This window comes from Sprattus sprattus (genome assembly GCF_963457725.1).
Source record: "Sprattus sprattus genome assembly, chromosome: 16".
In the NCBI taxonomy this organism is placed as follows: Eukaryota; Metazoa; Chordata; class Actinopteri; order Clupeiformes; family Clupeidae; genus Sprattus; species Sprattus sprattus.
The window spans coordinates 23,963,992-23,979,841 of record NC_137914.1 but is presented as its reverse complement, the minus strand read 5'-3'; the positions used below and the strand labels follow the sequence as shown (position 1 = coordinate 23,979,841).

Genomic DNA, 15,850 nt, shown 5'->3' with positions numbered 1-15,850 from the left:
TGTGTACAGTATTAAGGCAGTGAAAACTCAGGTGATTTGTCAAAGGTTTGTTATGTAAGGGATAATGTATAGAACGCAGGTCATTATCGGGAAAATACCTGAAGGGGCTTATTTTCCCAATAATGACCGCCGTTCTATACATTATCCCGCTTATTATACGGCTTCTTGCCAAAACAAAAAAATCTTTTTACAATGTATTTGTTACTATACGTAGTGTTAAAAAGCAGAGAAATAGTTCGCCAAAGACGTTGAACATTCTTTAGAACACAGCTGCTCAACCGTCCGCTGAAACTCCATTGATAAGTTACCGGACTACTTGCGGAGTGCTACGAAAGACGTGAATCAGAGGCAAAAAGGCCACTTTCCTTGACAGTGGTCATTATTTCATAGCAACGGTCTGTTATCGGTTAATAACGGACCGCAGAACGTTGGGAAGCCCCATTCAAGTGAATGGAGCATACTACAGCATTAAGAAGAGCCGTGTAATAAAGGTCTGTTACAGATGAGTGTATGACATTCTCAAATCAGATGGCTTGATTGGAAGTTACTAAAATAGGATATACAGTTTAATGGTATTCTAAAGCACTTTAGGTGATCCCTCATCATAACAGTTCATATATATGAATATACCAGCATTTCTAATACATGTAAAAGATGTATTGGAAATACAGAATAGTATTTTGTTATTTGTATTTAATGGGCCTTATCAAATCGTTATGTCTTCTGTAGCAAAATAGTACACAAAATTGTGTAAAAAATAGTACAGTGCAAAATATTTTGGATGGAGGAGGAGTTATGAGTACAGATCCACAGAGGTGCACTATTTAAATGTATTGTGTGACTCGAATATAGAAATGTAACGCTACTAAGTCCCTGTCCCTGAGTAACCAACCACACCCTGGACTAAGTCCCTGTCCCTGAGTAACCAACCACACCCTGGACAAAGCCTCTGTCCCTGAGTAACCAACCACACCCTAGACAAAGCCTCTGTCCCTGAGTAGCTGACCACACCCTAGACAAAGTCCCTGTCCCTGAGTAACCAACCACACCCTGGACAAAGCCTCTGTCCCTGAGTAACCAACCACACCCTAGACAAAGCCTCTGTCCCTGAGTAGCTGACCACACCCTAGACAAAGCCTCTGTCCCTGAGTAACTGACCACACCCTAGACAAAGCCTCTGTCCCTGAGTAGCTGACCACACCCTAGACAAAGCCTCTGTCCCTGAGTAACTGACCACACCCTGGACGAAGCCTCTGTCCCTGAGTAGCTGACCACACCCTGGACAAAGCATCTGTCCCTGAGTAACTGACCACACCCTGGACAAAGCCTCTGTCCCTGAGTAACTGACCACACCCTGGACAAAGCCTCTGTCCCTGAGTTACTGACACAACCACTGATGTGTGTACCAGTTTCTGTGAGTTTTTGCCCATGAGAACCACCTCTAAATTGGCCAAGTCTTGAATAAAAAAAAGTAACAATAATCGTAACAAAAATCTTGATGGAAACAACCGGGTCTTGCACCTCTGCCCTCTGGTCTTGGAAGGCCTCGCACCTCTGCACCTTCAGTGATCGGGCCCTAATAATAATCCTCATGGTGATTGGGCCCTAAATATACCGTAAATCCTCAAATAAAGGCCGGGATTCAATTAGAAGCCGGGCTCCAGATAGTAGCCGGGGTCGTGGTCCATACGGACAAATAAAGGCCGGGCCCCGAATACAAGCCGGGGGTAAAATAAAGTAGCCTATATCACTGTAGCCTACCAGCATCAGTCCGTCGGCTCAAAGTAGACATCACAATTTAATTGAATGCATTTCACAAATACATGTTCTCCTCATGTTTAATATTATATTATATAATATTGTTGGCTAATTTCATGGGCTGTTTGCAATAAAAAAAGACATTTCCCCACGTAGGACGACAAGGCGAATTTGTTATTGTTCATGAAGGCGTGTCTGGCAATATGTTATGGTTTAGCCTAAATGCACGTATCGTATAGCCTACTGTTGTTTATCTGTAACGTTTTAGTTGGCTAGGTTACTTTTTCCAGAAGGGATCATAAAGCAGTAGTAGACTTACGTAACTTTGATATTAAATTCAAAGAGATGGTGTATGCTGATTGCTGAAGAACATTCGGGAGAAAAAGCAGCAAAGAAATTTGACATTGACCCGAGACGAATGCAATAGGGTACGACTAGCAGGTGGATGTAGAAAGAAAGTTAGGCTGGATATCAAACCAGCTCTTTTCAGTCCGCGGTAAGCATAATAGAGTGTCTAGAAAAATGATTAAAATCAAGGCTTTGGAAATCTTTTCCTCCGTGACTGACAGTAGAGACGTTAACTCCGATGTTTATGTTTACGTTGACACCGCACATAAAGCGCTACGCGATGTGGAGGCAGTGTTGAACGCATATGCAATGGATTATATTAGCCTACTGCAATTATGCCCATTATTTAAATAATAAAATTCTATAACAGAAGATAAGTAAGAAATAAAGGCCTGCCCCTAATACAAGCCTGCCCCAAATAAAGGCCGGTGCGCTGTGCAGCCTAAGTAAATACAAGCCCCGGCCACAATTGGAGGATTTACGGTAGTCTGCAAATTTGGAAATTATGACTTCTCCTTAAAATAACAACCGTGTGACCAAACTATAGTGGGTTCGTAGCCTAACGGGGTCATACTCATAATTCTAGTCAGAATATGAGTCTGATACTGCTCCATTGAGCTGTGATTATGGGGCGTATTTCAACGAACCAGGAAAGAAAATGCCTCTTCGCTCAATTGGATACCTAGAACCAATCAGAGCAACGTAGTATGACCATCAGATACATTAAACTTTTACCGGATCCCGTAGGAAGGACGGCAAAAACATATTTTCGATCGACAAATGCCTTAATCGCGTTTCTCTGTTCCTCTTTCAAAATTAATTTGCTGTCAATATCTGTGAGATATGCATGCTCACGTTAAACTTATTAGCAGCGAGGCTATGGAATCAGATCAATGCCATAAATATTATGTAATCTGTAATATAGATTTTGTATCTGTAATATAGATTTTGTATCTGTGAAACCATCTACACTTTCAAAACCTATCTACAGATACGGATTTCAAATACGAAATATATCTACACTTTCAAAAACTATCTACACTTTCAAAAACTATCTTCACTTTCAAAATCTATCTGCAGATATGGATTTCAGTTACGGATTTCAGTTACGCATTACGGATACGGATTTCAAGTACGAGTTACGGATTTCTGTTACGAATTACAAAAGCTTTTTGGCACTGTCTTTACTTCCTTTCTAAAGAGCCAATCAGCGCTTTTGGCAGATTTTCTAAAGCGCCAATCAACACATTGTATCCTGTACTGATCAGCGCTAGCTTGCTGGGAAAGTTGAGTGAAACGGTGACTGAGTCATGGATCAAAGACCGTGAAATGGCACAAGTAAGAAGTCCTATATTTGGAGTTGTTAATAAAGTCATTGTAAAACGCACAATCATAGTCAGTGGTTTTCACTCCACACTTTCACTCCACACGTTAGCATTTTCGTGACCGATCTCTTATTCACATTTAATTAAGTTAACCATGAACAGTATTCATATGATCACAATGAGAACATTTAGCAGACAGACTGCTATTGTCTTGTTCTCCAGACACATGCAAAGTAATGATGGGGGTATACCGTTAAGTGCACATGCATCCTCAACAACTGGATAATGACCAGCCTGATTTCAAAACCACCTTCCAATGTCATTTTCGTTTCTTTTCATGGCATTTTGGGGTAGGCTATTTGTAACCATTTTCTGAAGTCCTTGAAAACGCTTTATTGTGTATTTTTTGTGGAAGCGAGTTTTCTAGCGTCTCAGTGGAAGAGATATATGAGGCAGCAAGCTCACAATGCGTTCTGCAGCCAAGCGATCTCTGAATCGCCAGAGCCTAAGATTAACTTAATTGTACAGGTGTTCATCAGCCCTTTAGGCCAGACATAAGGCATGCTTGTTTAACTTCCCCCACGGCGTTCGTACACCTAATTGTATTCAAACCGTGAGGGGGAGACCCCAGATCTCTCCCTAGGCAGAGCGGTGGCAGATTTAGGTTATAACTATTGAATAATGAGCGGGCCAGCAGTTGCCAGCAAGCTAGCGCTGATTGGCTAGTCAGTACAGGATACAATGTGTTGATTGGTGCTTTAGAAAATCTGCCAAAAGCGCTGATTGGCTCTTTTGAAAGGCTGTAAAAACAGTGCCAAAAAGATTTTGTAATTCGTAACAGAAATCCGTAATGCGTAACTGAAATCCGTATCTGCAGATAGATTTTGAAAGTGAAGATAGTTTTTGAAAGTGTAGATAGTTTTTGAAAGTGTAGATAGTTTTTGAAAGTGTAGATACATTTCGTATTTGAAATCTGTATCTGTAAATACATTTTGAAAGTGAAGATAGTTTTTGAAAGTGTAGATACATTTCGTATTTGAAATCCGTATCTGTAGATAGTAGGGCTGGGCAACAATTAAAAATTTTAATCGCGATTAATCGCATGATTTCCCTGATTAATCACGAATAATCGCATTTGTATACGCAAAATCCGACAATGAATTCAGAGTAATGTACAGTGCACATTAATGTTATCCTGTTCGTTATGAAAAAGAAAAAAAACTGGCCACAAAATCCAGGCAACTTCTGAGGTAACAACAGAAACATTTTACTTTCATCAGGGAGCAGCGTAACCAGTCTATATTCAGTACCAAATGTCCCTGTTAGAGTGAGAAACCAGAAAACACTTTCAGTGCAGTTAGTCAATTCCTAGAACTTGACACTGTTGTTTTAAATGTACTGCCATATGAACTAAAGTGCCATTGCATTTGTTGTGCAAACACTTAACATCAGCATTTGTATCTAGTAGCAGTTACTACAAGATAATTATTACTTGTTTAAACTAAACATGTAATAATTCAAATTATTTTATTATATTAGTAATATTCCTATTTTAAAAGAATACATATATCTCATGTTGCCATTCTGTATGCTGAGTATTATGATTTAACATAAATTACATAAATAGCCTACCTTATGCATGTGTGTATTCATTGCACCTATCTGTTCTGTTTAATGTTGTTAATATTTTCAGATGAAAACCCATGGTAATAATTATAATTGTTCATAAGTGAAGAGTGTCAACTACATTCCTGACGTTTATAGCAAACCAAACCGCTTTAAAATCGGTTGAAAATTGAGCAAGTTATCGTTATTTAAAAAGTACATGTACCACTACTAACACAATGTTACGTGAGCGAGCTGACTGTGGCAAGATGGCCGCCAAGTGCGGACGTTCAACTCCGATGGCCGGCAACGTGACGAGACATCTGTATATATATATCTATGGTTTATCCGTTTCCGGTTTTGCGGCAGACTTTTACAAAATAAAAGCCTTTGAGCAAAATAATAAAACCTGCGTTAATGCGCGATAAAATAATTGTCGGCGTTAAATAATTGATGAATTAACGCAAGATTAACGCGTTAACTTGCCCAGCCCTAGTAGATAGGTTTTGATAGTGTAGATGGTTTCACAGATACTAAATCTATATTACAGATACAAAATCTATATTACAGATTACAAAATATTTATGGCATTGATCTGATTCCATACGAGGCTAGCTGGCTACTATGTGTTTCAATGGATTTTTGGTCTAAGTGTTAGCAATAACCTAACAATAATGGTTACAGGGCTTCAGTTAAGACCTACAATACTCTGCAACATTCGTGTTGCACATATACAACTAACCGAGTCAATGTAGACATAAAAAAGTCGTGTAGATAGCTTAATTCAGCTGCCGCCATCTTGGTAAGATTTCGAATCTACCGTTAATTCAACTCAAGCCATCTGTCCATCATCGTATAAAGCCCCCCCTGACAATTTGATTGTCTATATCCGTTTTGGATCAGTGATAATTTTTCCCAACGGAGCCCAGCCAGACCGGACTTCCGGACCAAAAATGTTGTGGGCTGGGTTCGGTCTGGTATCCAGGCTAGTGGGTTCGTGCAAGGAACCTGTGGAAGGGACCAACATTTCTGTAGAGCTGTGTGAAGCTTGTGGAAGGCTACCCCAAGCGTTTTATTCAGTGGCACTTAATATAAGTATGTACACTTTTGACTATATGAGAATGTGGTAAATAAAAGCTAAAAGGAAAAGTCTATTATTCTAGAATTTTGCATTATCTGTTAGAGTAACTGAGGGGATATATGTTCAAATAAAATGTTCAGAATTGTGAAAAACTGAGTTTCAGCCAAGGTGTAATGGACTCAACTGTAGCTCTCTGGAATCCCCTCCCTGATGTGGATGTCTGTTCTCCCATGCAGAGTCGTATGAGGACGATCCACAGCAGATGGACCAAAGGAAGCTGTGTTCTTCTGTTGTGTCACCACCCCTGGAAGTGGGCATCACGCAGGAAGACCTCAGACTCCTGAGGTGAGTGCTACTCCAATATGTGCTATAGGCTAAATCTTCTCCCATGCACACATCCCCTTGGCCTGAGTCTGTATTCAGAAAGATGTTAAGGCTAAAAGCTAAAAACGATGGGCGTGTCGGCCCTAACATTGGGATTTACAGAGCCTCTTATTGCTAAAACACTGGCACCTTAGTCTGGGAAGCTGCAACCTTAGTCTGGGAAACTGGTGGAAAGTCCAAACCAACGGAAAAAATTGAACGATTCTATCATTCCACGTCTTAATGTTTTAGAATCCAGGTTCAGGAAAGATACTGTCTTAATCACAAGTGAATAACTGGAGTTTCTAAGTAAGGGATGCAACTGAAACACCATTTAGTGCCAATAGTGTCTTTTTGTATTTTGGACTTACCCCTGAAGGTTTAGGTAAAGGTGACACCTCCTGTTTTTGCATGCAAAAAAGCTGTCACTGCTTTTACACACAACTTTTGAACTGTGTGCCTGGTCCATGACATCAATTTCCACCATTTTGGACTTTATGGAGAGGTTTGAAAAGTTTTTCACAGGCCACAATTCATTTTCCAATCTTCACCAAAATTGGCAAAAATGGTCTTTAGACCAATCCTCACAAATATATTCACATAGATTTACGATTTCGAAAGTTTCGCCTGAATCGAAATCAGCAGCAAGTGGCCATAAAGGAAGTGAGGTCATATTTCAGCAACGCCTGGACTTGCCCAAACCAAACGTGTTGCATGGACTCGGGACCCCCCAAAAGTTCATTGACCTCTCAGGTGCACTACAATAAGGGAAAGCTAATAGCTAATAGATGTGTTTGATGTAGAATAATTATTCATGTGTTTGGTTAGGGTTATACAGAGCAACTTGCCTTGTCAACCTAATTGATGTAGCGGCTACATCAATTAGGTTGACAAGGCAAGTTGCTCTGTATAACCCTAACCAAACACATGAATAATTATTGTAGCCGACAAAGTTTAAAGAAAATGTCTCGGCTAACATTTTTTTTCCCAATCATCACCAAAATCAGCACAGATGATCTTCACGCAAGCTTCACAAAAGTTATCACATGGATTTTTAAAAGGATTCAACTGTCACAGCCAATCAAAAGCAGCGGAGCAATCAAGAGGAAGCTATCAAAGAGGAATTGAGGACATAGCTTTGAGTTATCAAAACCAAACTTGGTACCTCGACTCTGGACCTCATTGTCATGAAGATAAAAAAAATTGTTTTTACCATAATTTCTAGGGGTTGCTGAAATAAGCAAAAATGCATTTGGGCTACAAACTGTTGGTGTCTTTTGGTCAAGACATGACAACTTGTCAAGTCAGCCTAACTGATATGTGTTGATGGAGTGGCATCATCATCATTTTCTGGAATTATTGTCAGTCAGTGTAAAAATATATAAAAAATATTTTTTTAGGCAGGTATTTGGTAAGAGTGTTTTATGAATGTGATGCTCCTGGTTCTTCAGGTCCTTTGGTAAGAGTGTTTTATGAATGTGATGCTTCAGGTTCTTTGGTAAGAGTGTTTTATGAATGTGATGCTCCTGGTGCTTAAAGGTCCTGCCAGCATCTTCTCAGTTGTCTGGGACTGGACGTGGAGTTCCCTCAGAGTGACAAGTTGTGTGTGCTGTTACGGAAAATTCCTGCATGTTTCCTGGAGAAGGAGAACACCAACCTACGGCGTGGCAGACCATCTGTGGTCAAATCTCTGGTAGAGGTATATATTCTCGTTTGTTTTGCAGTAAATTAATTCTAAAAGAAATTGTGGGTTCAAAGGGGGCTGTTCTTCTAGACTGAAGCAAGCAATCCATGCTGAGAACAGATGATTCTGTTCAGGGTAATGGGGTAATGGTAAAAGGTCAATAGGCTAATGTTACTGCTACAAAGAATTGATACTATATCGATTTTCCATCACTCATCAGTTACCTTTTATTGTTTATTATTTGAACGCTAGTAGTAACTTTTGTCCATAAGAGAGGAGTTCTATGCTTTTTGCCAGGGGGGCATGTTTGAAATGCAGAGAACTCCTTCAAAAGCTGTTTGGTTCTCTCCTTTTTCTCCTCCTCGACTCCTGCACAATAAGGAGTATCTTCGAGAGCAGATTCAGGTGAGCCATCTCCTTTATTATTAGATCATCCTAATACACTTTATTTTTAAATCATGGACTCACAATCTACATTAGTCTCCATTAAGATGCCATGTGGTGATGATTCTATGGCTGTCTGTATAGTTGTTTGGGCTAAGATATGGTGTCATCCACTAGCTGTTGCACTCCTCCAGAAGACTGCAGACCACCCTACCACTGACAGTACATAATGTACTAGCATCTCAGGCCTGTCATGGTGAGTCCGTGTGACATAGTAACACTGAACATAGTTACATCTCAGGCCTGTCATGAGTCCGTATAACATACTTACACTGAACATAGTTACATCTCAGGCCTGTCATGGTGATGACATACTTACACTGAACATAGTTACATCTCAGGCCTGTCATGGTGATGACATACTTACACTGAACATAGTTACATCTCAGGCCTGTCATGGTGATGACATACTTACACTGAACATAGTTACATCGCAGGCCTGTCATGGTGATGACATACTTACACTGAACATAGTTACATCTCAGGCCTGTCATGGTGATGACATACTTACACTGAACATAGTTACATCGCAGGCCTGTCATGGTGATGACATACTTACACTGAACATAGTTACATCTCAGGCCTGTCATGGTGATGACATACTTACACTGAACATAGTTACATCTCAGGCCTGTCATGGTGATGACATACTTACACTGAACATAGTTACATCGCAGGCCTGTCATGGTGATGACATACTTACACTGAACATAGTTACATCTCAGGCCTGTCATGGTGATGACATACTTACACTGAACATAGTTACATCGCAGGCCTGTCATGGTGATGACATACTTACACTGAACATAGTTACATCTCAGGCCTGTCATGGTGATGACATACTTACACTGAACATAGTTTTAATCATTCACTGTTTCATTATTATTATTGTTTACATCACATATTTATTCCTCTATTTCAAATGGTTACCGTTGATAACGGGTGAATGGAATGTTCACCGTAAAGCAGCATGGAGTTACAGGGACAGATCCTCCTTCATGTTATAGCCTGATCAGTGTTGGGAAAGTTCACTTTCTTTAAAATGAACTGGTTCAGTTCATAGTTCACACATTTTAAAATAAACTTGTTGGAAATTCTTCATTAGGAACAATCCCTTGAGATGAATCATCTCGTTTTCAAGGAGGTCCTTAAACTATAAACTACAATATGGACATTTTTTCATACAATTCAGCAAAACAAAACAAAACACATGGACATAGCACATATATCATTGCATCATAGATCTGTTAAAATTATGGTTATTAAAAACATGAACAGGTAGTCTCTAGATGGGAGGATAGCGTAGTTTTAAACAGGTTGAAAGATGTTATGGAGCGAATATGGATAGGTAGATTGTTCCAGTCACAGGGAGCTTTAGCTATAAATGCTTTTTTGCCAGCTGATGTAGGTGTACTGAAGTAGATTTGTGAACAATGCCTGAGTTGATGTGAAGATGTGTGTGGTACCAAAAGTTGTTTTAAGTACTGTGGATAATTAAAGTAAATGCATTTGAATATGAACTGTAGCCAGTGCTGGTGTCTTCTTGAGGTAGGAGATGGTTGATTGAGAGTTTCATATAGGGTACAGTGGTGGGTCATATATGGACCAGCGTCGGAAATTAACGAGGGCAAAGGGCAAAACTGCCCCTAAAAAATATAGTTTTGCCCCTAAAATTACTAGGAGAGGGGCAAAAAATGCCCCCATAATTTTGTGTAATAATAATTTGATGAACGTGTCAAACATCGTAGCCGGTCAGTTGCCATTAAATGTTTTGATTTTCGCCTTGACTCATTGTTGCGTGAAGAACCGAACGTTCTAACTAAACATATTTGCTTCCTAATCAGACCTGTGACTGCGAGAGTGAGGAGAAATGACGATCAGCGCAGTCTCTGTCACCATCGATTTTTAAAAGATTCACACACCCAGCGACTGTCAAAAAATTAAAGTTAGATTGGCCTGGGGTGGAGGATGACGACGAGAAAAAGACCTGATTTTTTTTTCTAAGGCATGTCGGACTTGTAGACAACGAGTTGCCCAAGTCGTTGTAAATCCAGCACAGGCAAACTCTTCTGCTGACTTCATCAAAGGGAGCGAAAACATACAGAAATACATGGCCTTTCGTCACCAGGCGCCAAGCATCACGCCATCGCCTACGGTGAATGATAACTGGTAATAATACTTTTAGAAATTATTTAGTTCGGTTAAGCTAGTTTAACGTTAGTTAGCTAACGTTAGCTATCTTTGATAGTGCGTTTCAGCGTTAACTACAAATGCTTGCTTGCAAGCTAGCTTACTAGTCTTAACTGTATTTCCTGTAGGCCTACTATGGTAGGTACAACATGATTAAAGGTAACACAAAAATCCATAAATATAATAAAATAAAAGAAAGAAAAAAACGATTGTTAATAGTTGAATAATGAAATGTAGTAAGTAATAACAACTCATAACCACAAAGAAATAAGAATAAACGTGAATATGATTGTCTAATTTAGATTGTCTGTTTGGTTTTTTTTCAAAAAAAATCTAAGAAAACACTTTTAATTTGTAGACTAAAGCTTAATAGTCTTATTATTGCCATTTGATGACAATTGTTCATATACTTTAAAGTAACACTATGCAACAATTTGACACTTTTTGAGGTATGGTTCTATAGGCAACTGGTTTTGGTACCATCCTCTAATTAATTTTGATCGCATATGGTCATGTGAAGGACAGATCAAGACCTGTGTCTTTCCCACTAGCCATCCAAGATATGCCCTATGTAGTTCTGTGTAACGGGCTGGAACACCCTGCAAAAATGGAAGAAAAGCTTTCACATGCATGACATGCCAGGTATACTGCAAAAAGACACCAGTTAGTGTGTTGGCAAGCTTCTATTAGTGTCAGCTGGGCTGTTGGTGGTGTTTGCAAGGTTTTTGCATGCCTTTTAGGTAGTTAGCGTACTAGTTTTGGAACAGAATTCCGTATTGCTGCTTTAAGCCTAAATAAGTGTGTTTATTATTTTGAACAAAGGTTAAACGTTTTTCACAAGTTTCTAAAAGTGCCCCCAATTTTTTGTGAAATGCCCCTGGATTTCAGTAAGTGGGGGCAAAAATTGCCCCCTAAAAAATATGTAAATTTCCCACCCTGATATGGACAGTCAAGGACAAATCTGCATAGTCGATTGTAAACTGAATTGAGAGGAAGAAAGTGTGTTTTAGGGGCGGTCTGATAAATTACATCTGCATAATCAAGTATTGGTAGCATGAGTTGTTGAACTAGTCTCTTTCTTACTGTAAATGTAAAACAGTTTCTATTTCGGTAGAGAACACCAGTGCTGAAGTTGATTTTCCGGGCTATGTTATCTATATGACATTTGAATGATAAAGTTGAATCAAGCCAGAGACCAAGATATTTTGTTTGTTCAACTCTATGCAGTAGTGTACCATCGAGGCAAGAAATATTGAAGGATTGACTGTTAGTTTGTGCTTTGATATTCTGATTGGTCCCGAAGAGCATTGTATTTGTTTAAGTTTTGTTGATAAGTAATTTATTTTCTCTGAGCCATGATTCGAGATAATTGAGGTTAAATTGCAATGTTGACTGAGTTTGTAGTAGGTTAGTTTGTGACGTGTATATGACTGTGTCATCAGCATAGAGTTGAACGTTGCAACCAGAGAAAATGGAAGGAAGATCATTAATAAGTATAGAAAACAAAAGTGGTCCTAGTGTTGAGCCTTGTGGCACACCACGTTCCTGAACTGCAAGGTCGGATATTGTGCCCTGAAGGACAACACAGTGTTTTCTATTGTGCAGATATGAATTAAACCAGAGTTAACCGTTTAGTGAAATACCAATGGAATATAATTTATCCAGTAGAAGGTAGTGGTCGACAAGGTCAAAAGCCTTGGTAAGGTCAATAAAGATTGCACCCGTCAGTTTACGATTAGCAGATGGAGAGTATATGGCATTGGTGAGTTTCAGTAAAGCGGTAGTTGTGGAGTGATTTGTACGAAAACCAGATTGAGCAGGTGACAGGATATTGTGTCTGGACAGATAATTAGACAGTTGGTTGTATACAAATTTTTCGAAAACTTTAGCTATTGAGCAAATGATTGAAATTGGTCTGTAGTTATTGGGGTCAAGTTGATTACCTGCTTTGTAGAGTGGAGTGATGCGTGACCATTTCCATATGGAGGATATGTCATGGGTTGATAGTGATAAATTAAAAAGGTCACAGAGAGGGTACATGAGAATGTGTTGAGCAAGTTTAAGAAATTTGGCTTCTACGCCATCTAAGCCGGGACCACTGCATACTTTGAGGTCATTAATTGTATTCAGGACTTCAACCGGTGTAATTCTCCTGAAGGAGAATGTGCTGTGGTATGGTATGGAGTTAATTTTGTGCCAATAAGTGAATGCCCCCCTCGAAAGCCCACCCACAAGGCACGTTTGTGTCAAAACCGTAAACAAAGAATCGGAGCGCAAATGAAAGCTGGAGAGGTAATCAAATGAAACGACAACAACAACCAAAAATGAGAGGCAGGTAAAGGCAAAAGGAGAGAGGCAAAGGCAGATGTTTCACACCATTTCACTTTCTTTTCCATTGCAATCTGTTTTTTTTTTTTAATTATTATTATTATTATTATTATTTTTTTTTTTTAACTTTTTATAAAGGTCTTCTTTAAACTTATTGGCACAAAATAAACTCCATACTGTGGCATGGTGGTGTATTGTTAATGACATAGGGATCAGATGTGGGAGTACAGACTGAGGACAAATGTTGATTGAAAGCTTGAGCTACAAGAAGAGGATTATGTAAAATTGTGTTGTTGACTTTTAACTGAGTATGATGAGCGGTTTTATCTGGTGCGTTGGTTAATGTTTTATTTTTTTCCCCAAAATTATTTAGTATTTTTATAATCATTGGTAAGTGATTCATTGTAATAATTTGATATATAGTTTCTGGTCAAGATTTTGCTTTTATTTCTCAGCAGTCTGTATTTCTCCCAGTCAGCAGGATCTCTTGTCCTGCGATACACAGCCCAGGCTTTGTCGCTCTGCTTGAAGGTGCTAATGAGATCAGCTGAGATCCATGAGAGATGGCTGCCCTTAACTTAAATAGTTTTGAAAGGGGCATGTTTATCTATAATTTTTGTGAGTTCTGAGTGTAAGAATGCCCATGCATCGTGAACATTTGATATGATTTGGTGCCGGTCCCAGTTTATTTAATTTTAGTACATTTTCCAGTTTAGTAAATTAGATCGTTAATGAACGCATCAACATTGATTTTCTTGTATTGTCTAATTTGGATTAGTCTCGGAGGGAGCTTAGGTAACTTTATTTTCCAGATGCAAAAGATGGTACAATGGTCACTGAAGCAGTCGGACATTATCCCTGATTTAATCTGTTCGGATGTGAGACCAAAATCCAGTCAAGCAAAGATTGACTTGTAGGTGTGACCCGAGTGGGCTCACCAATTAGCTGTGTCAGGTTCAGATTCCTAATAATATTTTTTAGCTGTATAAGAAGATCTGTCTGCCCAGTCCTTATTAAAATATCCAAGAAGTGCCAGCTCATTTTTGTCCTTGATGGAGTTAATAGTAGATATAATACACTTGAAGGATTCAGCAGGAGCTGAAGGGGGTCTATAAATGTTTCTAATAGTTAAGTATTTGCTCTCATGTAGGATGATTTTCACAAAAATACCTTCAAAGTGGACCGGCTCAACTGTGGGCACAACCAGCTCGGAGGCAAGATTGGATGAGACATTGATTTCATTGTTCGATATTTTGTCGTTGAGCCAGGTTTCTGATATTGTAATTATATTCGGTATGTGTTGTTCAACCCATGGCCTCAATAAATCAATTTTATGTTTGAGGCTCCTGATATTTATATGTATTATTTTAAGACCTTTTACACTGTCCATATTGGTATATGTTTAAGAGTACTGTCACAAAATCATAGAGGACTGTCACGACGTAACCATAAGCAAAGATCACAAAATATAAAGTGTTAAACACATAAATGACGAATACATACAGTGGTGGCCAAAATTATTAGAACACCTGACAGATCTGAGAATAATTACCTTTTTTTTGCCTCCAAAACATGATTTAATTTCATAATGTTCATGAAACATGCAGATGGCTGTTCTGAGCACAACAAATATCAGATGAAGTGAGTCCTACTGTTTTTATCCACTTTTAACTTTAATATGTGGTACGCCCACCTTTTGCAGCAATTACAGCAGCACATCTCTCTGGCATAGAGTCATATATTTCTTGAGAACTTCAACACAAATGTTATCCCATGCCTTCTGCAACTCAAGCCAAAGGCTTTCCTTGGAATTTACAATAGATCTGTTGAATATATTTTCTAACTTGCCACGAATTTGCTTGCTGGGTTTGAAGTCCGGACTTTGAGAGGGCCGGTCCATAATTTTCAGTGTTCCAGCAGATTCCTTGTCGCCAGTAGATCCGGCAATAGTTAAAATAATGTTTAGGGTCATTGTCCTCTTGGAAAATAAATCCAGGCTCAATAAGATGTCTCCAAGAAGGAAATCCGTGCCTCACCAGAATGTTGTGGTATACTTTTGTATCCATGATGCCATCAATTTAGCCACCTGTCACCTGTTCCTGAGGCTTAAATTGCACCCCACACTATAATACTACCCCCTCCTTGTTTAACTGTTGGCAAGAGACACTCATTTTTATATCCCTCCCCCTCACTTCGTGGAACATACACGCTTTGCTTGTTGCCAAACTATTCAAACCTGGACTCATCAGTACACAACACTTAAACCAATCTTTCTTTGTCCATTTCTTGTGTTCTTTTGCAAATTCCAGGCGTTACACTCAATTGTTCTCTTTCAGTAATATTTCTTTGCTGCTATTCTGCCAAAAAGTCCTTCTTCTCCCAGTGTCCGACGGACAGTTCTTGAAGACACTGTTGCACCATTACTTATTGTGATGTTGATCTCGTCACACAGTTCTTGTAAAGTCTTTCTTCGGTCCTGAAGACTGAGAATTTTGAGATGCTTCACTTGTGTGTCTGAGAGTTTCTTTTTGAAACCTCTCCCCTTTCGGTTCTGGTGCCATGGTAGTCTAAGGTGTACTTTACAGTGCTTGGACTGCATCTCAAGTCCTTGGCTATGCGGCAGTATCTCCAGCCAGCATAAAAAAAAGCCTTTACTCAAACCCGTTGCTCATTTGTTAGCTCCTTCTTCACCTTAGCCATGTTCAAAGAGCATCATGTGCTTCA

The 15,850-nt window shown here is 39.2% G+C and overlaps 1 protein-coding gene across 1 annotated transcript in view; it reads left to right on the top strand.

The window, feature by feature from the left end:
- Window positions 1-15,850, top strand: part of mlh3 (mutL homolog 3 (E. coli)) — a 28,290-nt gene that overhangs the window by 5,395 nt on the left and 7,045 nt on the right. The window contains exons 7-10 of the mRNA XM_080853268.1: window positions 6,354-6,462; window positions 8,020-8,179; window positions 8,546-8,569; window positions 8,726-8,804. Of these exons, the coding sequence (XP_080709394.1) occupies window positions 6,354-6,462; window positions 8,020-8,179; window positions 8,546-8,569; window positions 8,726-8,804 (372 nt within the window). The remainder of the gene's footprint in view (window positions 1-6,353; window positions 6,463-8,019; window positions 8,180-8,545; window positions 8,570-8,725; window positions 8,805-15,850) is intronic.